This window comes from Dryobates pubescens, chromosome Z (assembly GCF_014839835.1).
Source record: "Dryobates pubescens isolate bDryPub1 chromosome Z, bDryPub1.pri, whole genome shotgun sequence".
NCBI lineage: Eukaryota > Metazoa > Chordata > Aves > Piciformes > Picidae > Dryobates > Dryobates pubescens.
The window spans coordinates 133081831-133107415 of NC_071657.1; the positions used below are offsets into that span (position 1 = coordinate 133081831).

General features: G+C 49.1%; 1 protein-coding gene across 1 annotated transcript in view; it reads left to right on the top strand.

Annotated features, from left to right (window-relative positions):
• Window positions 1-11663: 11663 nt before the first annotated feature.
• Window positions 11664-25585, top strand: part of VWF (von Willebrand factor) — a 161496-nt gene continuing 147574 nt past the window's right edge. Inside the window, exons 1-5 of the mRNA XM_054177869.1 lie at window positions 11664-11711; window positions 14459-14513; window positions 15186-15344; window positions 16305-16407; window positions 18030-18238. Of these exons, the coding sequence (XP_054033844.1) occupies window positions 14459-14513; window positions 15186-15344; window positions 16305-16407; window positions 18030-18238 (526 nt within the window). The 5' untranslated portion in view covers window positions 11664-11711. The remainder of the gene's footprint in view (window positions 11712-14458; window positions 14514-15185; window positions 15345-16304; window positions 16408-18029; window positions 18239-25585) is intronic.

The following is a 25585-nucleotide window of genomic DNA, read 5'->3' on the forward strand; positions in this document are numbered from 1 at the left end:
GACTTAAATTGCTGAGCTCAAAGATTTTGCCAAGTAACCTTTCCTACAAGGCACGTCACAGAAAGCAATCAGAGTAGGGTGTTTTGTTGTGGGGCTTTTGTTTTGTTTACAATTGCCTTCAGGAATCCTAAAAGGTGCCAGATGGCAATGGAAATTGGCTTCTGATCAATCACACACGGTATGAGCAGTCATGGTGGAATTACTGTGGCTCAGCTCTGAGAAGGCCACCTCTCCATTTCCTCTGCAGAATGCCCCCTTTTATCCTGCATGAATAGCCTGATGCTGTGCAAGACACTGTTCCATCACATGCTGGCAGTAGGTGTCTGAGCCTGGTTCTGTGTGGTGCCTTGTTTCCTTGCACCATCTGACCTGCAAGGGTTGGGTGGGGGGTTGCCAGTGCCCTGCTCACTCTCCCTTCCAGCTGAATAACTTCCCTAGGAAAACCTTTCCTTGCTCACTCTTGACCCATTCCATAGAATCACAGAATCACAGAATTGTCAGGGTTGGAAGGGACCTCAAGGATCAGCCACTTCCAACCCCCCTGCCATGGGCAGGGGCACCTCACACTAGAGCAGGTTGCTCACAGCCACATCCAGCCTGGCTGCAAACACCTCCAGGGATGAGGCTTCCACCACCTCCCTGGGCAGCCTGTGCCAGTGTCTCAACACCCTCATGGGGAAGAATTTCTTCCTGATATCCAATCTGAATCTACCTATTTCTGTTTTTGCTCCATTCGTCCCAGTCCTATAACTCCCTGACACCCTTAGAAGTCCCTCCTCAGCTTTCTTGTAGACCTCCTTAAGATTCTTCTCTAGCATCTCTGCAGAGAAGATAATCTGAAGGATGCCTTCAAATACTGGAAGGCCACAATAAGGTCTCCTTGGAGCTTTCTCTTCAAACTGAACAACCCCAACTCTCTCAGTCTGTCCTCATAGGAGAGGAGCTGCAGCCCTCTGATCATCCTCATGGCCCTTCTCTGGACATGTTCCAGCACCTCCAGATCCTTCCTGTAACAGGGACTCCAGATGGGGTCTCACCAGAGTGGAGTACAGGAGGAGAATCACCTCCCTTGACCTGCTGGCTCTGCTGCTCTTGATGCAGCCCAGGATGGGATTTGCTTTCTGGGCTGCAAGTGCAGTGCTGGCTCATGTTGAGCTTCTTATCCACCAGCACCCTCAAATCCTCTTCTTCAGGGCTGCTCTCAAGCCAGTCCCTGCCCAGCCTATATTGGTGCTGGGATTGCCCTTGCCCAGATGCAGGACCTTGCATTTGGTCTTGTTGAACCTCATGAAGTTGTCATGGGCTCACCTCTCCTACCTGAAAAAGTCCATCTGGAAGGATCCCTTCCCTCCAGTGTGACTGCTGCACCACACAGCTTGGTGTCATCAGCAAACCTGCTGAGGGTGGCTCAATGCCACTGTCCATGCTGCCAACAAAGATGTTAAACAAGACTGGTCCCAGGACTGATCCCTGAGGGACTCCTCTTGGACATGGATCCATTGACAGCTACCCTTTGGGTGCAGCCACCAAGCCATTTCTTTATCCAGTGAATGATCCATCCATCAAACCAATACTGCACCAGCTTGCAGACCAGGATGTTGTGTGGGACAGTGTGGAAGGCTTTGCTCAGATCCAGCCTGTCCCTGTAGAGGAGGTGCTCCAGCCCTCTGATAATCAGGGATACGTTCCACTCCCTTCATCATCTTTGTAGCTCTGTGTTGGACTCTTCCAAGCAGTTCCCTGAGGTCCTTCCTGAACTGAGGGCCCCAGAACTGTACACAATATTCCAGATGTGGCCTCACCAGAGCAGGGTAGAGGGAGAGGAGAATCTCTCTGGACCTCCCAACCACTCACTTTCTAACCCACCTCGGGATGCCATTGGCCTTGTTGGCCACAAGGGCACATTTCCTGATCACTTAGCTCTCTGTTCTTCCTACAGAAAGGTCGAGAGGCACAGCTTTGTTCCATGTGGCATCAGCACCTTCCTTGCTCTAACTTGCTCTGCTCTCCAGAGGGACTTTGACAGGCTGGACAGATGGGCAGAGTCGAATGGGATAGCATTCAACAAGTCCAAGTGCCAGGTGCTGCACTTGGGCCACAGGAACCCCATGCAGTGCTACAGGCTGGGGTCAGAGTGGCTGGAGAGCAGCCAGGCAGAAAGGGACCTGGGGGTGCTGATTGACAGCTGGCTGAACATGAGCCAGCAGTGTGCCCAGCTGGCCAAGAAGGCCAGTGGCATCCTGGCCTGCATCAGGAACAGTGTGGCCAGCAGGAGCAGGGAGGTCATTGTGGCCCTGTACTCAGCACTGGTTAGGCCACACCTTGAGTCCTGTGTCCAGTTCTGGGCCCCTCAGTTTAGGAAAGATGTTGAGTTGCAGGAAGGTGTTCAGAGAAGGGCAATAAGCCTGGGAGGGGTTTGGGGCACAGCCCTGTGAGGAGAGGCTGAGGGAGCTGGGGTTGCTTAGCCTGGAGAAGAGGAGGCTCAGGGGAGACCTTGCTCTCTACAACTACCTGAAAGGAGGCTGTAGCCAGGAAGGGGTTGGTCTCTTCTCCCAGGCAACCAGCACCAGAACAAGAGGACACAGTCTCAAGCTGTGCCAGGGGAAGTTTAGGCTTGAGGTGAGGAGAAAGTTCTTCCCAGAAAGAGAGATTGGCCATTGGAATGTGCTGCCCAGGGAGGTGGTGGAGTCACCATCCCTGGAGGTGTTCAAAAAGGGATTGGATGTGGCACTTGGTGCCATGGTTTAGTGGTCATGAGGTGTTGGGTGACAGGTTGGACTTGATGATCTCTGAGGTATTTTCCAACCTTATTCATTCTATGATTCTCTTCAGGGCTGCTGGCCTGTGCCTCCTTTCTGTGCAAGCCTCTGTCCTCCTCCTTGCATTGCAATCCTCTCAGCTCAAACACAAGTGTGCTGTTTCCACGTTTAACCTTCTGGGTGGAGGAGGGAAGGCTTTTTGCAAAGGAGACAGGAACACTTTGTGCAGTGGGCTGGGTTCATAATTCAGCATTATCCTGGTGCACACTGGGGTAGTCAGCAAGTATGCAACACTGAGCATTTGCCAGATGCCAGAGCTCTGGAGGACTGGAATAGATTCTTCTTCGGAAGGCTGTGAGAGCTGAGTACAGAGCCATTCCTCTCTGACCACAGAGGTAACAAATGTGTGAAAGTTGGGTTTCCCCCTGCTTGGCTGCAACTTGGAGGCAAAGCTTTTGAGGAAGTCCCACATCCCACTTCAGTACTGGGATTAGAAATGCATGTGTGAAGCAGCCTATCTGTGGTCACACAACTGGGAGGGAGCAACTGTGCCTTGCCTTGGCTGCTGTGAGCTGGGTCAGTCAGGGGATTAGGTGGTGTTGGATGATAGGTTGGACAAGATGATCTTGAAGGTCTCTTCCAACCTGGTTTCTTCCCTTCCCTTCCCTTCCCTTCCCTTCCCTTCCCTTCCCTTCCCTTCCCTTCCCTTCCCTTCCCTTCCCTTCCCTTCCCTTCCCTTCCCTTCCCTTCCCTTCCCTTCCCTTCCCTTCCCTTCCCTTCCCTTCCCTTCCCTTCCCTTCCCTTCCCTTCCCTTCCCTTCCCTTCCCTTCCCTTCCCTTCCCTTCCCTTCCCTTCCCTTCCCTTCCCTTCCCTTCCCTTCCCTTCCCTTCCCTTCCCTTCCCTTCCCATCATAGAATGGCTTAGGTTGGAAAGGACCTTAGAAATCATCTACTGGTTCCTTAGAAGCTGTTCAGTGCAGGGTGGGAGACTTAAGGGGTAATAAGTCTGAATATATTTTTCAGGTGCTCAGCTTGAGATAACAGGTCAGGGAACAGAATATTTTAGTCCTCAGACCTTTTTGTACATATATCATATCACAAAATACCTTCTATGTGGACCTCTCAGTTTCTCCAGGGAACCTCTGGAAATATACAGTTGAAGTTTCTGGTATTACTCTAATTCCATAATTTTGTCCCTTCCAGCCCCTGACATTCTGTGATCTCTAAAGATCATCCAGTCCAACCCCTCTGCCAGATCAGGATCACCTATACCAGATCACACAGGAACACATCCAGGTGGCTTTTGAGTATGTCCAGAGAGGGAGACTCCACAACCCCCCTGGGCAGCCTCTTCCAGTGTTCTGTCACCCCCACAGTGAAAGAATTCTTCCTCATGTTCTCATGGAACTTCCTATGCCTCATCTTCCACCCATTGCCCCTTGTGCTGTCATTGGGCATCACCCAGCAGAGCCTGGCTCCATCCTCTTGGCACTCACCCTGCACATCTTTATAAACATGAATGAGGTCACCTCTCAGTCTCCTCCTCTCCAAGCTAAAGAGCCCTCAGCTCCCTCAGTCTGTCCTCATAAGAAAGATGTTCTACTCCCCTAATCACTTTTCTGTCTCTGCACTGGACTCTTTCAACCAATTCCCTTAGGTCCTTCTTGACCTGAGGGGCCCAGAACTGGAGACAATATTCCAGATTCAGCCTCACCAGGGCAGAGTAGAGGAGGAGGAGAACCTCTCTCAACCTAGTGTTGCATTTTTGGATAGATGCTTTCAATGACCTTTGGAGGTCCCTTCCAATCCCTAACATCCTGTGATAAATGTATCATGTATTTAAGAGTTGTGCATAGTATCTGAAGCCTGTTTGACTGCTCTGTGCTTGGTTATTCAGTGCGATTCATTTTAGTTTCTTTTCCTCTTTAAGTTGACTTATCAAAAGGGGGGAAAGTCCCTTCCAAAGATGTGCTATCTAGTTGAACATGTACTCAGCACTGGTTAGGCCACACCATCAGTCCTGTGTCCAGTTCTGGGCCACTCAGCTTAGGAAAGAGGTTGAGATGCTGGAAGGTGTCCAGAGAAGGGCAACAAAGCTGGGGAGGGGTTTGGAGCACAGCCCTGTGAGGAGAGGCTGAGGGAGCTGGGGTTGCTTAGCCTGGAGAAGAGGAGGCTCAGGGGAGACCTTACTGCTGTCTATAACTACCAGAACGTAGGATGTAGCCAGGTATGGGTTGGTCTCTTCTCCCAGGCAAGCAGCACCAGAACAAGAGGACACAGTCTCAAGCTGCACCAGAGGAGGTTTAGGCTGGATGTTAAGCAGCAGTTCTTCACAGAGAGATTGGCCACTGACATGTGCTGCCCAGGGAGGTGGTGGAATCACCATCCCTGGAGGTGTTTAGGAAGAGACTGGATGAGGCACTTGGTGCCACGGCTTAGTTGATTAGATGGTGTTGGATGATAGGTTGGACTTGATGATCTCAAAGGTCTTTTCCAACCTGGTTAATTCTATTCTGTTCTATCAAGGGGAGGAGAGGAATGTCATTCTCTCTGCAGATGATTTACTTTCTGTCTGGGAATAAAGCCAAGGCTTATTTTTCCCCTAGTATGTTTTGTTTCTGTGGTTGCACCCAGAAGTGACAGTCTTCCCATTGGTGTCATTTGTGGCTGGCTTGGTTTAATTTCAAGGGCTCCCCAGCACTTGTAACAGCAGCCTGCTGCTAGGCACATTCCTACTGGATGTGAATCCAGGTTATGTTCTCATTTTGACTCCCAATGCTTAAAAATGTATAGAAAACATCTGCAGAGTAAGAGCAATGTCACTTGGCTTCTCTTCCCACAAGTCAGCAGCATAGCCAGAGGCATGGAGGGCACCTTCAGCAGGTTTGCTGGTGGCACCAAGCTGTGTGGTGTGCTGGACTTGATTTCAGGGCAGGAATCCATCCAGAAGTATCCTAACAGGCTTGAGAAATGGACCAGTGCCAACTGCATGAGGTTCAACAAAGCAAAGTGCAAGGTCCTGCAGCTGGGTCAATCCCAGGCACAAACCCAGGTCCCTTCTAACTTATGCCACTGTGTGAATCAGTGGACTGGCCAAACTGAGGCATGCAGTTGTGAAGGACTGGTAGAAAACAGGGCTGAGGACCACCATGTTTTCACTGTTATGAAATAACTATCATAGAATCATAGATTTGTCAGGGTTGGAAGGGACCTCAAGGATCAGCCAGTTCCAACCTCCCTGCCATGGGCAGGGACACCTCACACTAGATCAGGCTGCTCAGAGCCACATCCAGCCTGGCCTTAAAAACCTCCAGGGATGAGGCTTCCACCACCTCCCAGTGTCTTCTAGAATTTCTTCTTAACATCCAATCTAAATCTACCCACTTCCAGTTTTGCTCCATTCCCCCCTAGTCCTATCACTCCCTGACACCCTAAAAAGCCCCTCCCCAGCTTTCTTGTAGCCCCCTTCAGACACTGGAAGGCCACAAGAAGCTCTCCTCAGAGCCTTCTCTTCTAAAAAGCACTGGGGGCAGATGGGATCCAAATATGCCAAATGAGCTGTGTAAATAATTGGTGCAGGACTGTCAGATCCATATCTGAGGGGCTTTGAACTTCACACTCTGCATAGAGGCCACAGTAAAATGTTGAGGCAGTGGAAGTCAGCATGAATCTCTGGTGCCTAACATCTTCTCTAGCTTTAGATGAAATGACTTCACCCTTCCTTACAGAAGGGTGTGTGTGAAGCTGTCTTCCATGCCATTGCAAGGTATTCCCCCCCCTTTCAGTGTATAAAGCTTTGTCTAGACCAGGATTTATGTCACTTGTATGATTAGCTCCTTGATGGCTGGAAACCCTAGCCTAAACATGAATGTGTCTTTCATCACTTGCAAAGGCTTTACCTTCTCTCCATTCCATGGGATTAAACTTGAGGAGCTCAGTGCATGTGGCAGAGTTGGTTTAGCTCCTTTTGTTTTCTGGTGATGCAGAGTGGTGGACCTGGTCCCCACTTTGCTGAGTGCTGTGCAGCTTGAGAATAGCAGCACAGGGCCAGCTCCAAAGACTTCACAGTGTGTGTAAAAGTTGCCTGTAGACAGGAGGAGCACACTTCCTTCACTCAGTAAGACCTTCATCAGTTACTGTCTCAGGGTGTCCAGCAGATCAAGGGAGGTTCTCCTTCCCCTCTGCTCTGCCCTAGTGAGGCCCCACCTGCAATACTGCATCCATTTCTGGGCTCCCCAGTCCAAGAGGGACAGGGATCTGCTTAAGAGAGTCTAATGGAGGGCAACAGGGATGATGAAGGGACTGGAGCACTGATGAGGAGAGGCTAAGAGGCCTGGGGTTGTTCAGTCTGGAGAGGAGAAGGCTGAGAAGGGATCTGATCAATGTCTCTAAATATCTGAGGGCTGGGCATCAGGAAGGAAGGGAACAGCCTCTGTTCACTTGTGCCCTGGGATAGGACAAGGGGCAATGGATATAAACTACAGCACAATGCATATAAACTACAGCACTGGAGGTTCCACCTAAACATGAGGAAGAACTTCTTTACTGTAAGGGTGACAGAGCACTGGAACAGGCTCCCCAGAAAGGTTGTGGAATCTCCTCTGGGGCCTTTCCAGCCCCATCTGGATGTGTTCCTGTGTGACCTGTGCTAGATTCTATAGTCCTGCTCTGGCGGGGGGGGGGGGGGGGGGGAGGGGGGTTGGACTTGATGAGCTCCAGAGGTCCCTTCCAACCCCTAACATCCTGTGATCCTGAAGCTGAAAATGAATAGTTCATCGTTGTCCTTATCAAATAGTTCATCGTCCTTATCAATAGTTCATCGTCCTTATCAAATCCACCCTATGAGGCTGCAGAGGATAACTTAGACACAGAGATGTGAAGCTAAAGGAGGTGGGTTTGCACCAGACTTGTTAGAGTAAAATAATGATTGGGCTCAATGGTCTTGGGCATGTTTTTCAGCCAAAGCAGTTGTATCATTTTGTGAACAAGGACCCACAAGCGAAAACTGGAACACAGGAAGTTCCACCTCAACATGAGGAGAAACTGTGAGGGTTATGGAGCACTGGAATAGGCTGCCCAGAGAGGTTGTGGAGTCTCATTCTCTGAAGACTTTCCAAACCTGCCTGGATGCATTCCTGTGTGACCTGCTCTGACAGGGGGGTTGGACTCCATGACCTCTTCCAGCCCCTAATGCTCTACGATTCTATGAAAAATAATGCATCAATAATTGTCAGCATCCTTGGCTGTGTCCTTGGCGGCTTCTACATCCAATCTGCACCCAAGGTTTTGTTCTGCTCTTTAAAACAGAATAGAATAGAATTAACCAGGTTGGAAAAGACCTTTGAGATCATCAAGTCCAACCTATCACCCAACACCATCTAACCAACTAAACCATGGCACCAAGCACCCCAGCCAGTCTCTTCCTAAACTCCTCCAGGGATGGTGACTCCACCACCTCCCTGGGCAGCACATTCCAATGGCTAACTACTCTCTCTGTGAAGAATGTTCTCCTCACCTCCAGCCTAAACTTGCCCTGGCACAGCTTGAGACTGTGTCCTCTTGTTCTGGTGCTGGTTGCCTGGGAGAAAAGACCAACCCCCACCTGGATGCCACCTCCCTTCAGGGAGTTGTAGAGAGCAAGAAGGTCTCCCCTGAGCCTCCTCTTCTCCAGGCTAAACAGCCCCAGCTCCCTCAGCCTCTCCTCACAGGGCTGTGCTCTAAACCCCTCCCCAGCCTCATTGCCCTTCTCTGGACACATTCAAGAATCTCAATGTTCTTTTTAAACTGAGGAGCCCAGAACTGGACACAGGACTCAAGGTGTGGCCTGACCAGTGCTGAGTACAGGGGCACAATGACCTCCCTGCTCCTGCTGGCCACACTATTTCTGATCCAGGCCAGGATGCCATTGGCCTTCTTGGCCACCTGGGCACACTGCTGGCTCATGTTCAGCTGGTTGTCAACCAGTACCCCCAGGTCCCTTTCTGCCTGGTTGCTCTCAGCCACTCTGCCCCCAGCCTGTAGCACTGCCTGGGGTTGTTGTGGCCCATGTGCAGCCCCTGGCACTTGGACTTGTTGAATGCCATCCTGTTGGACTGTGCCCTTCTGTCCAGCCTGTCAAGGTCCCTCTGGAGAGCCTTTCTACCCTCTAACTGATCAACACCTGCTCCCAACTTGGGAGTTAAAAATGGGATGAGTTGAAACCCAGAAAGCTAGAGGACAATTTCCCAGTCTGAGCTGTTTTATTTTTTTTTCCATTCCTCCTTCAGGGAAATAAAAAAAGGAGAAGGCTGGTGGGGAATGCACATAAGACAGATTTCTTGATCACATAATGGTGCCAATTGTTCCCAGGGAGCAGTGGATGTTTCTGCAACTTAATTGTCCTCCACAATGAGTAACATGCTCTGTTTTGTACTGGGGTAAATCAGCCTTTCAGACACAAACACAGGACTTTGTCTTAAAGATCTGCTTGTCAGAGTTGGTCCCCCCCCCCCTCCTCCCCTCTTGCTCAGCATTAGAAACATGAGTTGAAGGGAAGTCACAGCCATGCACAACCTTGCTTTTGAGAAAGTGGTTTACAAAAGGGAAGAAACAATTAGGGGGAAATCCTGGCTCCTCATAGTACAGGGGAATGAACCTACATGGGCCAAGACTTTGATCTTGGGGGCTCCTCTTCCTACTGGGGACATCCAGAAACTCAGTTTCTTCAGTCCTGGGGACTCTTCTTCCTACTAGAGAGCTGCAGAAACTCCATTTCTTTACTGCTGGGGACTGCTCTTCCTATTGGGGACATTGAGAAATTAAATTCCTTTAACATTAGGGACTGCTCCTCTTAGTGGAGCCCTTCAGAAACTCAATTTCTTTCATTTTGGGGACTCCTCTTCCTAGTGGAGACCTTCAGAAACTCAGTTCCTTTAATGCTGGAGACTCCTCTCCCTAGTGGAGACCTTCAGAAACTCACTTTTGTTTAATCCTGGGGACTCCTCTTCCTAGTGGAGACCCTCAGAATCTCCATTTCTTCAATCTTGGGGACTCCTCTTCCTAGTGGAGACCTTCAGAAACTCAATTCCTTTAACCATGGGGACTGCTATTCACAGTATCACAGTATCACAGTATAACTAAGGTTGGAAGAGACCCCAAGGATCATCAAGTCCAACCTGTCTCAACAGACCTCATGACTAGACCATGGCACCAAGTGCCATGTCCAATCTCCTCTTGAACACCTATTCCTAGTGGGAAGTCTGTGCTGGAGCAGACTTCTGGCAGGACCTGTAGAGAGGGTAACTTAGACTGGAAGAGGGTTGCTGGCAGGACTGGTGACCCCATGGCTGCCCATGCTGGAGCAATCTGTTCCTGAAGAACTCCATCCTGGGAGGGGACCCACATTGGAGCAGTTTGAGAAGAGCAGCAGTGGGTGGGAAGGACTCACACTGGAGAAGCTCATGGAGAGCTGTCTGCTGTGGGAGGGATCCCACAGTGGAACAAGGAAAGAGAGTGAAGGGGAAGGAGCAGCAGAGAATAGTGTGGCCAGCAGGAGCAGGGAGGTCATTGTGCCCCTGTACTCTGCATTGGTTAGGCCACACCTTGAGTACTGTGTCCAGTTCTGGGCCCCTCAGTTTAAGAAGGACATCGAGACACTTGAACGTGTCCAGAGAAGGGCAACAAGGCTGGGGAGAGGCCTTGAGCACAGCCCTGTGAGGAGAGGCTGAGGGAGCTGGGGTTGCTTAGCCTGGAGAAGAGGAGGCTCAGGGGTGACCTCATTGCCCTCTACAACTACCTGAAGGGAGGTTGTAGCCAGGAAGGGGTTGGTTTCTTCTCCCAGGCAACCAGCACCAGAACAAGGGGACACAGTCGCAAGCTGCACCAGGGGAGGTTTAGACTCAAGGTGAGGAGAAAGTTCTTCACTGAGCGAGTCATTCGTCATTGGAATGGGCTGCCCAGGGAGGTGGTGGAGTCACCGTCCCTGGAGGTGTTCAAGGGGAGATTGGACGTGGCACTTGGTGCCATGGTCTAGTCGTGAGGTCTGTTGGGACAGGTTGGACTTGATGATCCTTGGGGTCTCTTCCAACCTTAGTTATACTGTGAGACTGTGATACTGTAATTGGAACCCTCATGCTCCATCTCCCTGCAGCAGTGCTGGGAAGGAGGCAGAGAAAATCATTTTTGTAGCCTTCCTCTGGCCCTTCTCCATCAGGTCCATGTCCTTCCTGTGCTGAGGGCTAGAGAGCTGCACACAGCACTGCAGGTGAGGGCTCACCAGAGCAAAGTGTCAAAATCCCCTCTCTCCATCTCTGGCCACGCTGCTTTTGATGCAGCCCAGGCTGCATCTCCTTCTCCTTTCTCTAAGCTGCTTTCCACAAGCGCAGTTGGAGACCAGAGTGTCAACTACGCCCTTAGCAGCACAATAACATCCTTCACACCCTTGCCCACACTTAACTGGGGTCACCTCTAGCCTGCCATCAAAACTCAGCTTTTCTCCTCTTTCTTCTGCAGGAACAAAAGCTCCTACACCAGTCTGTGGCCGCTGAGATACGAAGCATCCCACTTCTCCTCTTGAAACAATAGCATTGCAAATTGAATGTGCTGCCCAGTGGCTCAATCAGTGAGAGCTGTCACACATCCACATGCAAAATGTATTCCAAAGGCTTATCTGTCGTGGAAGTCTCTAAAAACTATTTCCCCTCATTGTGACTTTCTGGCAATTGAAGGCACTGATTTCCACGATAGCAATTTGATCTATTGTCTTGGAGAGCCAGAGGGATGTGACGTTTGCTCTTGCTCTTCCCTTTTGAATGACCCAGAGTTCCTGGCTTGCAGAACAACAAGGAATTTCAGAGCAGAGCCAGTCCAGTGCTGTCTCCTGAAGGAACCCAGGAATCATGGTGTGGTGGAGGCTATAGGCGGCCGCTGGAGGAGCTTCTCGGTCGTATGCAGAAGGAGTCCTGCACACAGGAAGGTACAGCCATTCCTAATTGAGCCATAAAATGATGGAGGTTTATATACTGGCAGGTCTCATTTGGTTGTAATCTAATTTATTGGTGGCACCTGCTCTGTCAGAACTGGAGGGGAGGGGGGGCAACTTCAAGTCTGCAGCTTAGAACGGACTGGGTGGTGGAAGGGGACTAAAAACCAAGAGTGTTTATGCCTTGTCTTGACTTTGCCTGCTTTGTAAGACTCAACAAAGAAAGGTGAGACCTGATTTGATCACATAGAACCATTAAGGTTGGAACAGACCTCAGAGATCATCAAGTCCCACCTGTCACCACAGACTTCATGACTGCTGAATCATGGCACCAAGTGCCACGTCCAATCCCCTCTTGAACACCTCCAGGGATGGTGACTCCACCACCTCCCTGGGCAGCACATTCAATTTGCAATGCTGTTGTTCAAGAGGAGAAGTGGGATGCCTCATATCTCAGAGCCCACAGACTGGTGTAGGAGCTTTTGTTCCTACAGAAGACAGAGGAGAAAAGCTTAGTTTTGATGGCAGGCTAGATGTGACCTGAGTTAAGTGTGGGCAAGGGTGTGAAGGATGTTATTGTGCTGCTGGGCAGCACATTCCAATGGACTCTCTCTGTGAAGAACTTACTCCTCACCTCGAGCCTAAACTTCCCCTGGTGCAGCTTGAGACTGTGTCCTCTTGTTCTGGTGCTGGTTGCCTAGGAGCAGAGACCAACCCCCACCTGGCTACAACCTCCCTTCAGGTAGTTCCACAGGGCATGCACTGAAAATACTCTAGCAAGGGTGCAACCTGAGGATAATGCCTACTCTTTTCTTTGCCATTACTTTGCAGTTGCCTCCCCATCCCTTGCCATTTCTTACCTATCTTAGCTTTGTGTCAGATGATCATTTTCAGCCTGGACAGCTTTACAACAGGTCTTTCTCTCTGCAGCTTTTGTAAACGAGGCAGGAATTGATGTTTATTTGTGTGGCTGTGAAAGGGACCTGGGTAACGGGCATCCATCAGGAGTGTGTGCCTGAATTTCTTGGCAGAATGGATTCTGGGCTTTAGTTGGAGGCTTCTTTGAGGGCATAGTGCTAGGTCTCCTGGCATTAGTAGCTTAAGTATGGTATATTTATGGTCAGGTAATGATAGAACTAAGGGGAATGGAAACAAACTAGAAATGGGTAGATTGAGATTGGATGTTAGGAGGAAGTTCTTCCCCATGAGGCTGGTGAGACACTGGCACAGGCTGCCCAGGGAGGTGGTGGAAGCCTCATCCCTGGATGCTTTTAAGACCTGGCTGGATGTGGCTCTGAGCAACCTGCTCTAGTGTGAGGTGTCCCTGCCCATGGCAGGGGTTGGAACTGGCTGATCCTTGAGGTCCCTTCCAACCCTGACAATTCTATGCTATTTAAGCCTTTCTAGTTGCCTGTGTGAGACTCACTCACTTAGATGGAGCTCCCTACAGCTTTCATCCATTTACTGGCAGCATTTTTCCACAGAACTCATCTGTTCACCATCTGCATGACACTCATATCTTATTATTATTATTTGTCAAGGCTTGGCAGTACAGGAGGTGGTTTATTGATGTATGGAGAACAGAGGCTGATGTTTCAGTGGCAGAAAGCAGGAAACTGATTTTGGTGAATGGAAATTTTCACCCTAAGTCTCCAAACTGCACTGGTTTAAATCCTTCTTGCTACTTGTATTATAGAATCATAGAATTGTTGAGGTTGGGAGGGACCTCAAGGATCATCTAGTCCCAACCCCTCTGCCATAGGCAGAGACCCCTCATGATAGATCAGATTGCTCAGAGCCACAAGTTTGTCATCATAGATTCAAAGCACACTAGGTTGGAAGGGATCTCAAGGATCATCTAGTCCAACCTTTCAGGGTAAGAATATAGTTTAAATGAGAAGGGCCAGCATCCCTGATCACAGTGGATTATAAGGATGATGCTGATCCAGCCTTGTGTGCTTCTTCCTGTCAGGCCAGATGATAGTAGGCTGAACATGAGGCAGCAGTCTGCCCAGGTGGCAAAGAAGGCCAATGGCATCCTGGCCTGTATCAGGAACAGTGTGGCCAGCAGGAGCAGGGAAGTCATTGTGCCCTGTACTCAGCACTGGTTAGGCCACACCTTGAGTCCTGTGTCCAGTTCTGGGCCCCTCAGTTTAGGAAAGATGTTGAGTTGCTGGAAGGTGTCCAGAGAAGGGCAACAGAGCTGGGGAGGGGTTTGGGGCACAGCCCTGTGAGGAGAGGCTGAGGGAGCTGGGGTTGCTTAGCCTGGAGAAGAGGAGGCTCAGGGGAGACCTTACTGCTGCCTGCAACTCCCTGAAGGGAGGTTGTAGCCAGGTGGGGGTTGGTCTCTTCTCCCAGGCAACCAGCACCAGAACAAGAGGACACAGTCTCGAGCTGTGCCAGGGGAAGTTTAGGCTGGATGTTAGGAAGAAGTTTTTCATAGAAAGAGAGATTTACCATTGGAATGTGCTGCCCAGGGAGGTGGTGGAGTCACCATCACTGGAGGTGTTCAAAAAGGGATTGGATGTGGCATTTGAAGCCATGGTTTAGTAGTCATGAGGTGTTGGGTGACAGGTTGGACTTGATCTCTGAGGTCTTTTCCAACCTGATTGATTCTATGATTCTATGATAAATAAACCCCCAACTTTTTATAAAGAAAGAACAGAAAATAGTTGTTTTGAAGCAGACTGAATGCTGCAAATGGAGAATATTCTAATCTCTTCCTTTCTGATACGTGACAGATGCTCTTCTTGGTGGTGCTGCTAACAGATGTGCTGCTGGCCACAGGAGTATCAGGTAGGAATGGTTGTTTTCTGCTATCTAGACATTACAATGCACTCTCACTGTTTCTTTTGAGGTTTCCCTCCCACCCTTCACATATTAACAGGAATGAGGTCACCCCTCAGGCTCCTCTGCTCCAAGCTAAAGAGCCCCAGCTCCCTCAGCCTGTCTTCAGCAGGTAGATGTTCCACTGCCTTCAGCAGCTTTGTGGCTCTGTGCTGCACTATTTCAAGCAGTTCCTCGAGGTCCTTCTTGAACTGAGGAGACCAGAACTGGACACAATATTCCAGATGTGGCTTCAGCAGGGCAGAGTAGAGGGGGGAGGAGAACCTCTCTAGCCCTACTAACCACAGCCCTTCTAACACAGCCCAGGATTCCATTGGCCTTCTTGGCCACCAGAGCACACTGCTGGCTCATGGTCATCCTTAGAATCATAGAATCATAAAATCAATAAGGTTGGAAAAGACCTCAGAGATCATCAAGTCCAACCTGTCACCCAACACCTCATGACTACTAAAGCATGGCTTCAAGTGCCATATCCAGTCCCTTTCTGAACACCTCCAGGGACAGTGACTCCAACCCACCAGGAGCCCCAGGTCCCTCTCCTCTGCTCTGCTCTCCAGCAGATACTTTCCTGCATTACAAAAGGGTTTTACATGGCCGGTGATGTTGTGTTTTGATATCCAGGGTCATCGAGTTCTTTGCTTCAGGAGTCAGCAGCTTCCCGTTGCAGCCTTTTTGGGACTGACCACATCAAAACTTTTGATGGCTCCTTCTACAGCTTTGCTGGGGACTGCAGTTACCTCCTTGCTGGTGACTGTCACAAGCGCTCCTTCACCCTCTTAGGTGAGTCTGATCAGGGTGCCAAGAAGTAACACAGATGCCCAATGTTGTGGGGACATGGTTGGGTTTCATAGAATCACAGAAACAACCAGGTTGGAAAGGACCTCAGAGATCAGCAAGTCCAACCTATTACCTAATACCTAACACCTCAGGACTACTAAACCATGGCTTCAAGTGCCACATCCAATCCTTTTTTGAACACCTCCAAGGATGGTGACTCTACCATCTCCCTGGGCAGCACATTCCAATGGCAAATCTCTCTTTCTGGGAAGAGCTTACTCCTCACCTCGAGCCTAAACTTCCCCTGGTGCAGCTTGAGACTGTGCCCTCTTGTTCTGGTGCTGGTTGCCTGAGAGAAAAGACCAACCCCCACCTGGATATAACCTCCCTTCAGGTAGTTGTAGAGAGCAAGAAGGTCTCCCCTGAGCCTCCTCTTCTCCAGGCTAAGCAACCCCAGCTCCCTCAGCCTCTCCTCACAGGGCTTGTTACATACAGAATACAGAATTAACCAGGTTGGAAAAGACCTTAGAGATCATCCAGTCCAATCTATCACCCAACACCATCTAATCAACTAAATCATGGCACCAAGCACCCCATCCCTTCTCTTCTTAAACACCTCCAGTGATGGTGATTCCACCACCTCCCTGGGCAGCACATTCCAATGACCAATCACTCTTTCTGTGAAGAATTTCTTCCTAACATCCAGTTGTGCTCAAGACCTCTCCCCAGCCTGTTGCCCTTCTCTGGATGCATTCAAGTGTCAGTTCATGCACCTGCCAGTGGCTGATGCCAGCACTCCTCCTGGGACTACCCGGCCCTTTCACATTAAACCACTATGATGTGATGAAACAGATGCCTCTTGAAAATGGTAGATGATGTGCTCCCAACCCTGCCAGGTGCATTTGCCAGTTGTCCTCCTGAGTCCCAGAAATAACACCATTTGCTTGTGTCTCATTTCTCCAGGTGACTACCAGGATGGGGAGAAGATTGGCTTCTCTGTGTACCTTGGAGAGTATTTCAACCTTCGCTTTTCTCTAGATGGAAAGGTGATGCAGGAAGACAAAAGGTATCTGTGGGAATCAGCATTCCAGCAGGCAAATGAAATCCCCAAACCACAACTGTTACTGCTTGAGGGTTAGCTGGTGGATCCCAGGGTGTGTCTTAAAGCAAGGCAGATGCTCTTTTGCCTCTTCCAACAGGGGGAAAAGAAAAATGCTCACACAAAGGATTGAATAGAATTGGGAAGTTTAAATGGAAATGCTATTCATAACTACATAAAGCAGTACAAAGCATGTAAAATACACTAAATCCATAGTCTGGGCTCACTAAGCCAAACTTCACACAAACCTCCTTTTAAACCAGGCCAACAAACCCAGGACTTCATGTCTCTCCCCCCACCAAGCTTCTCTGCCCCGCACACCAAAGCATTGTGATGCAGATAAAATTTGACTTGGCAGCTCCAGGTCCCAGTTAGGCAGCTCCAGGCCTAGCTGGCAGCATTAGAATAGAGTAGAGTAGAGTAGAGTAGAGTAGAATAGAATAGAATAGAGTAGACTAGACTAGACTAGACTAGACTAGACTAGAATAGAATAGAATTAACCAGGTTGGAAGAGACCTCTGAGATCATTGAGTCCAACCCATCATTGCCAAGGCTGACACCAGGTCTCCCCCACAAGAGAAAACAGCCTGTGTGTCCTCCCAGGAGCAGAGAGGGAGGGGAAAGGGCAGAAATCTGACTCTGCAGTCAGTTTGGTAGGGATGCAGGACTTGTTGGAATGAAATACACTTCCCTGTTCACCTCCTGAATACTCTGGACCTCCTGGAGGTCTGTAATTTCATGGTTCTTAAAGACACCTAGCCTCAAAACCATCACAGGGTGGAAAACTGGATTATAGAATCATAGAATCAACCAGGTTGGAAAAGACCTCAGAGATCAGCAAGTCCAACCTATTACCTAATACCTAACACTTCAGGACAACTAAACCATGGCACTAAGTGCCTCATCCAGTCTCTTCCTAAACACCTCCAGTCATGATGACTCCACCACCTCCCTGGGCAGCCCATTCCAATGGCCAGTCTCTCTTTCTGAGAAGAACTTTCTCCTCATCTCAAGCCTAAACTTCCCCTGGCACAGCTTGAGACTGTGTCCTCTTGTTCTGTTGCTGGTTGCATGTTACTCCCTTCCCTTTCCTGCATATCCTCTATTTAAGAGGCAGGACAGGTTAGGGGTTGCCCTGCTGGAAATCAGCTCCATGGAGGAAGACCTTGCAGTCCTGGTGGACAGCGAGTTCTGCATGGGACAGCAATGTGCCCTGGTGGCCAAGAGAGCCAATGATATCCTGGGGTGCATCAAGAAAAGTGTGTCCAGCAGGTCCAGGCAGGTTCCTCTCTCCCTTTACTCTGCCCTGCTGAGTCCCCACCTGGAATATTGTGTCCAGCTTTGGGCTCCCCAGTTCAAGAGAGACTTGTATTAGCTTCCAGTTCTGTACAAGAGTTTTTATTTATTCCTTTTACCTTCCCCTGCTTATTTTTGCCCTGTGGGGGAAAGAAGGAGTGGGAGTGAGGGTAATACACACTCTGTCCAGCAGGCTTTTGCCCTGGAAGCTCAAACTAGGACAACAATTTTCACTTTTTGTGTGTGTTTGTGCCATATTCTGAGAAATTCTCCCTATTTTCCCCTCTCCCCAGGGTTTCCATACCTTTTGCCTCCAATGGCATATTTATAGAGAAGGAAGCAGGTTATTATAAAATATCCAGCACTGAGCATGGCTTTGTGGTGAAGATTGACACCAGTGGCAATATTCAGATCCTCTTCCCAGAGAAGCACTACAATAAGACCTGTGGCTTGTGTGGCAACTTCAATCAGTTTGCTGAAGATGACTTCAGAACTCAGGAAGGTAAGGCTGCAACTCACTGATGGGATGGATTTTAAGGTACACTCAGCATGCTTTGCCTGCTGGGTCATTCAAGAGACTTTGTTGCTTCAGCAGAAGCTCTCTACAAAACCTGTCAGATCCCTTCTCTTGATGCACAATGAAAAAAGCTGTTTGGCTAAGTTCTTTCATCTTCCTCTCTCCTGAAAGGGGAATTGCTGCCACATCTCATTCCTGAGCCAAAAAGCAGTAGCTAAAATTGAACAGTTTCAGCATCCTCGAATCTTGAAATACAAAGAGAAAGCTCCAGGCTAAACAATGAGGACCTCTCCTGTGAGGACAGACTGAGGGGTCAGGGGCTGCTCAGTCTGGAGAAGAGAAGGCTCTGAGGAGACCGTATTGTGGCCTTCCAGTATCTGAAGGGGGCTACAAGAAAGCTGGGGAGGGACTTTTGAGGGTGTCAGGGAGTGATAGGACTGGGGGGAATGGAGCAAAAGTAGAAATGGGTAGATGCAGATTGGGTGTTAGGAAGAAGTTCTTCCCCATGAGGGTGGTGAGACATTGGCACAGCTTGCCCAGGGAGGTGGTAGAAGCCTCATCCCTGGAGGTTTTGAAGGCCAGGCTGGATGTGGCTGTGAGCAACCTGCTGTAGTGTGAGGTGTCCCTGCCCATGGCAGGGATTTGGAACTGGCTGATCCTTGAGGTCCCTTCCAACCCTGACAATTCTAATGGATGATACAGTGTGTGGGGAGACAGACTAGGAGAAGACCCAGCAAAAAGAGATGTGAGGAGAACTCATGTATTCAGCATCAGGTTTTTCCTGAGTTAGAGAAGAGGGAGTGAGATAGTGTTGCAACAGCAGAATATTGAACCCTAAGGGTTGCTCCTGGCAGGTTTGTATTTGGATTTGGCATGGAATGCTGTTCTATAAATTGGTTACCTTTTAATTCATAAATTCATAGAATGGTTTAGGTTGGAAGGGACCTTCAAGAGCATCTAGTTCCTGCCTCCCTGCCATAGGCAAGGACACCTTCCACTCGCCCAGGCTGCTCAAGGCCTCATCCAACCTGGCCTTGAACACCTCCAGGGAGTAGGCAATCACAGTCTCCCTGGGCAACCTGTTCCACTGTCTCCCCACCCTCAGTCTAAATCTGCCCTCAAGCTTTAATCCATTTCCTGTCGTCCTGTCACTACAAGCCCCTGTCAAAAGTCCCTTCCTGCCTTTCTTGTAGACCCCTTCAGGTACTGGAAAGGTGCTTTAAGATCTCCCTGGAGTCTTCTCCAGGCTGAACAGCTCCAACTCAGAGGGGAGGTTCTGCAGCCCTCTGATCATCTTCATGGGCTCCATATGACTCCACCACCTCCCTGGGCAGCACATTGCAATGGCTAACAACTCTTTCTGTGAAGAACTTTCTCCTCACTTCAAGCCTAAACTTCCCTGGCGCAGCTTGAGACTGTGTCCTCTTGTTCTGTTGGTGGTTGCCTGGGAGAAGAGACCAACCCCCTCCTGGCTACAACCTTACTTCAGGTAGTTGTATAGAGCAAGAAGGTCTCCCCTGAGCTTCCTCTTCTCCAGGCTAAGCAACTCCAGCTTTCATTTGATTCAGATCTTTAGAAACCCTTTATTTATATATTTATAAACTGTTGAAAGTAACTTCCAGATGAGAAGCAACACAAAACAGCTGGGAGAGGTAAATGTTCCTCAAATGAAAGTTCTGTGTAGCTTATGAAGAAGCAGGTAGTTGTTTTTTTTTCTAGCTGTGGTGTATTTGCTCTCATTTTAGCCTGATTAGATCTTGTAAAGGTCAGCCCAACCCAGGATGTGAGCTTGCTGCAGTGACTTGGCAGTCTGAGGGTACCAAAAGCTTACCTTCAATTTGCTGCAGGCTGGGCTCTGCTGTGGATGTCTCCACTGTTTCCTGTTCACTTCTGGGCATGCTTTGATTTACCAGATTGGGCCCTCAGTTTTAATGCATTAGATACATTTCTGGGCTGGGTTTGTATTGATAATAACTACAACAAGATCTCTGGGCTTCAGAATAGTGTGGAATAGAAGCACAGAGAGCAAATAAAAAAGACAATGACCTAATGCTGCTGAGATTGTAGGCTCTTATCTGGAAACCTCTGGGGAGCACTATGCAGAGATGAGTCAGAGACAAAGGAAGAAAGATCATAGAATGGTTTGGGTTGGAAGGGACCCCCAAAGCTCATCCAGTCCAACCCCCCTGCAGTCAGCAGGGACATCCTCCTCTACATCAGGTTGCTCAAAACCTTATCCAGCCTAACCTTGGATATCTCCAAGAATGGGGCCTCAAATCTCTCCCTGGGCAACCTGTTCCAGTGTTCCACTACCCTCATGCTAAAGAACTTGTTGCTCACATCCAATCTAAGTCTGCTCTTCTCTCATTTCAAACCACTGCCTCTCATCCTGCCACAGCTGGCCTTTGCAAACAGTCCCTCTGCATTCTTCTTGTAGGTCCCCTTCAGGTACTGGCAGGCTGCTCTTAGATCTCCCTGAACCTTTATCCTCTGCAGGCTGAACAACTGCTTTTATTACAGGCCAGGATGCCCTTAGCCTTCTTGACCAGCTGGGCACACTGCTGGCTCATGCTCAGCTGTCCACCAGCACCCTCAGGTCCTTTTCCACCAGGCTGCTCTCCAGCCAAGGCTGAGGGAGCTGGGGTTGTTTAGCCTGGAGAGGAGGAGGCTCAGGGGTGACCTTATTACTCTCTACAACTACCTGAAGGGAGGTTGTAGACAGACAGATGTTGGTCTCTTCTCCCAGGCAGCCAGTACCAGAACAAGAGGACACAGTCTCAGGCTGCGCCAGGGGAGGTTCAGGCTGGATGTTAGGAAAAAGTTCTATACAGAAAGAGTGATTGCCCATTGGAATGGGCTGCCTGGGGAGGTGGTGGAGTCGCCATCACTGGAGGTTTTCAGGAGAAGACTTGACAGGGTGCTTGGTGCCGTGGGTTAGTTGTTTGGGTGGTGTTGGATTGGTTGATGGGTTGGACACGATGATCTTGAAGGTCTCTTCCAACCTGGTTTATTCTATGTATTCTATTCTATGTATTCTATGTTTATACAAGAGTTTGTTAAGCCCCGTTGTGTTAACCTCAGCCTATGGATTTAATCTGTCCTGATCCCTCTGCAGCCCCTTCCTACTCTTGAGCAGCTCAACAATCCCTCTCAGTTTAGTGTCACTGATGGTACCTTCAATCCCCTTATCCAAATAATTAATCACACAGAATCACAGAATCACCAAGGTTGGAAGAGATCTCAAAGATCATCAAGTCCAACCTGTCACCACAGACCTCATGACTAAACCATGGCACCAAGTGCCACGTCCAATCCCCTCTTGAACACCTCCAGGGATGGGGACTCCACCACCTCCCTGGGCAGCCCAGGGATATTAAGATATTAAACAGAACTGGCCCTGTATGTGTTTTGAAGCTTAGTTATTGAGGTCCTGGAGGTCTAAGTTATGACTGAAGGTGAGATATTCTAGCAAATTAACACTGGTAGGAGTCAGCTTTGTAGGTAGCATCTTTAGGCTTAATTAATTCTCCCCAGCAGGTCTCAGAGTTGCAGACAGCCTGTCCTTCAGCCAGAGGATGTTGTGCTGAGTCACTCCCATTGACATAGTTGTTTTCTAAACGGCTTTATCCTGCAGAGAAGTGTTTGTGTCCTGTCCAGACCTATAAACAGGATTGATTACATTGTACATGTCTGGTTGTTCATTGGACTGGGCACTGAAAACAAGCCAGCTGCCCCTGGAGAGCTTGTTCTCACACTTTGAGCATAACTAAAACATTAAAAAAATGAAGTTACTGGAAGCTTTCCAGGGGTTTTTGTTTGTGGGTCTGATTCTCCCCTAGATCCTAAGGAAGGAGTTAATTTCTCCTCTGCTTTTCTTGCCTTCACAGCGAACCTGTGAATACATCCAAGACTTGGTAATAGAACAGGTTTTGCCTCTCCTCCTCATCACCCACTTCTAACTGGTTGATAGTCTATACTCATACCAGAAACATGAAACTGACTCCTCTTTAGATGCTCAGGTACCTGTTTGACAGCCTTCAGCCTGTGGCACTTGAGTGTCATGAGTATTTTACAGCTGGAGATCCACAGCACAGGCCAGCAGCCATGACTTACATAATCCCACAGAGGATATCTGGCACAACATGGGCAGCTGGGTCCTCAAATCTCAGAGCATGAACATTTGAGCAAGTTATCAAGAAGTGTAGCCCATGATCAAAGGGCATGCTCTGAGCCTGCAGAAATTGTAAGGTGATTTCTCCCTAGCCAGAGAGCCTGCAGCAGAAGCTCATGGAGCTTATTTGTGTGGAGAGGCTGAGGGAGCTGGGGTTGTTTAGCCTGGAGAAAAGGAGGCTCAGGGGAGACCTTCTTGCTCTCTACAACTACCTGAAGGGTGGTTGTAGGAAGGTAGGGGTTGGTCTCTTCTCCCAGGCAACCAGCACCAGAACAAGAGGACACAGTCTCAAGCTGCACCAGGGGAGGTGTAGGCTTGAGGTGAGGAGAAAGTTCTTCATGGAGAGAGTCATTCATCATTGGAATGTGCTGCCCAGGGAGGTGGTGGAGTCACCATCCCTGGAGGTGTTCAAGAGGGGATTGGACATGGCACTTGGTGCCATGGTTTAGTCATGAGGTCTGTGGAGACAGGTTGGACTCAATGATCCTTGGGGTCTCTTCCAACCTTAGTTATACTGTGATACTGTGTGCCCGTGGCTTCAGTCTTTGCTTAGTACTCATATGAGAGAACTTCCTCACAGGGGGAATTGCTGTGATGGGGGGAGTTGGGGTTGGATGTCTAGGTCATCATTACAGATTATTTGTGCCAAAGAGCTCCTTCAAGTCCAACACAGGGAGGTTAATTTGTCCTTTTGTCATTTGTGTGTGTGACATGCTCACGGTTGGACTGGATGACCTTTGGAGGTCCCTTCCAACCCTGACCGTCCTCTGTTTCTCCTGTGTTTCTCCTGTGTTTCTCCTTTGTTTCCCCTCTGTCTCTCCTCTGCCTCCCCTCTGTCTCTCCTCTGTTTCCCTTCTGTCTCTCCTCTGTTTCCCCTCTGTTTCTCTTCTCAAAGAAAGGTCAACCCAAATGAATCCAACATCCCGTTTTGCTTTTCTTGGCGCTGGCAGAAAGCAGGTTCTGGGAATCTGTCTCTAAAATTACATGGACATTAATGATAAAACAATACCCATGACTAATTTGGGGTAGATGCTTGATGTGTCCTGAGCCTGCTCCAGCTGGGTGGGCTGTGCAGTGGATGAGGAATTGATTGGATGATGGCATACAAAGGGTAGTGATCATTTTCATGGCCCTCCTCTGGACCTGCTCCATCAGGTCCTTCCTGTGTTGAGGGCTCCAGAGCTGCATACAGCACTGCAGCTGAGATCTCATCAGAGCAAAGTGGTAGAATTCCCTTTCTCCTTCTGCTGGCCAGAAGCAACCCAGGATATAATAGGCCTTCTGGGCTATCAGTGCACATTGAAGGCCAGGGGCATCCTGGCCTGGATCAGGAATAGTGTGGCCAGCAGGAGCAGGGAAGTAATTGTGCCCCTGTACTCAGCACTGGTTGGGCCACACTTTGAGTACTGTGTCCAGTCCTGGGCCCCTCAATTTAAGAAGGACATTCAGTCTCTTGAACCATAGTCCATGAATGGCAGAGAGAAGAGCAAAGAACGTGTCCAGAGAAGGGCAATGAGCTGGGGAGAGGTCTGGAGCACAGCCCTGTGAGGAGAGGCTGAGGGAGCTGGGGTTGCTTAGTCTGGAGAAGAGAAGGCTCAGAGGAGACCTTCTTGCTGTCTACAACGAACTGAAGGGATTGTCTCTTCTCCCAGACAACCAGAACAAGAGGACACAGTCTCAAGCTGTGCCAGAGGAAGTTTAGGCTGGATGTTGGGAAGTTCTTCAGAGAAAGAGGAAACTGGATAAGGCACTTGGTGCCATGGTTTAGTTGATGAGATGGTGTTGGGTGATAGGTTGGACTCGATGATCTCAAAGGTCTCTTCCAACCTGGTCTGGTCTGCTCTGGTCTATTCTATACTATTCTAAATGAAAAAAGAGGTGACCAACATTACAGGGCCAGAACTTGTCCCAACCTTCAAGACTTGTGGGTAAGTGAGGATCTGCTGGTCCTTGCCAGTGGGAAGGTCATCAGGGACATGCATTCAGATCCAGAGAAACACTGCTTCAGAGTGAAGCCCATCTCCTGTTAGTGCAAATAAAAGGAGATGTATTTAATTTGGCACCTTGATTCTTACTAGACTAAATTTCACTTGTTTTTCTAGTTTTGAGGAGAAAGTTCTTCACAGAGAGAGTTGTTAGCCATTGGAAGGGGCTGCCCAGGGAGGTGGTGCAGTCACCGTCCCTGGAGGTGTTCAAGAGGGGATTGGACATGGCACTTGGTGCCATGGTTTAGTAGTCATGAGGTCTGTGGTGACAGGTTGGACTTGATGATCTTTGAGGTCTTTTCCAACTTTATTGATTCTATGATTCTGTGATTCTAACCTGTACAGTCAGAGGTAAGATAAAAGATTTGCATCTTGCACCTGGGGAGGAAGAAGGCTATGCACCCCACAGATTAGGGGTTGGACTGTTGGAAAGCAGCTCCATGGAGAAAGACCTTGGAGTCCTGGTGGACAACAAGTTGTCCATGGGACAGCAATGTTCCACTGTGGCCAAGGACAGTGGCACTTGGTGCCATGGTTTAGTTGATTAGATGGTGTTGGGTGATAGGCTGGAATTGATGATCTCAAAGGTCGTTTCCAACCTGGTTAATTCTATTCTGTTCCATTCCATTCCATTCCATTCCATTCTATTCTATTTCAGACCTGTTTTGTTGTTCAGTTACGTTCTTTGTGTTTCTACTCAGTGTGCAGCAGGTAGCTACATTAATTTTTGTTATGTATACATACAGATGCATAGTGATTTATCATGTTTTGGGGATATGTAGATGTGTTTGGGAAGCATTTCTATTTTGCAGACACAGTCAGGGTCGTATTTCAACAGTCTCTGTCTGCACAAAGTCCTAGGAAGGTGTTAATGGTGGGAAATGATCCTCTCACATGCAGCAGGGTTTTAAGAGGCAGGGTTACAGAACTGAGGGTGTCATGAAATTAATTATGTTGTAGCAGAGCTAATCCTTGAATCAGCCAGGCCATGGGAGATGAGAGAGGGAGGAGGGAACATTCCCTTTCTGGGAGGATCCCCTTTCTCAGAAGGATGGAGCAAGAGAAGCAGAGAGCTGGTTTGCACCTCCCAGCAAGAAGCAGCCATACACATCATTGGGTTTGCTCTCATGCAAAGTGGGTGCAAAGCATCCCATGCAAGGGCCAGGAGCTGCTTGT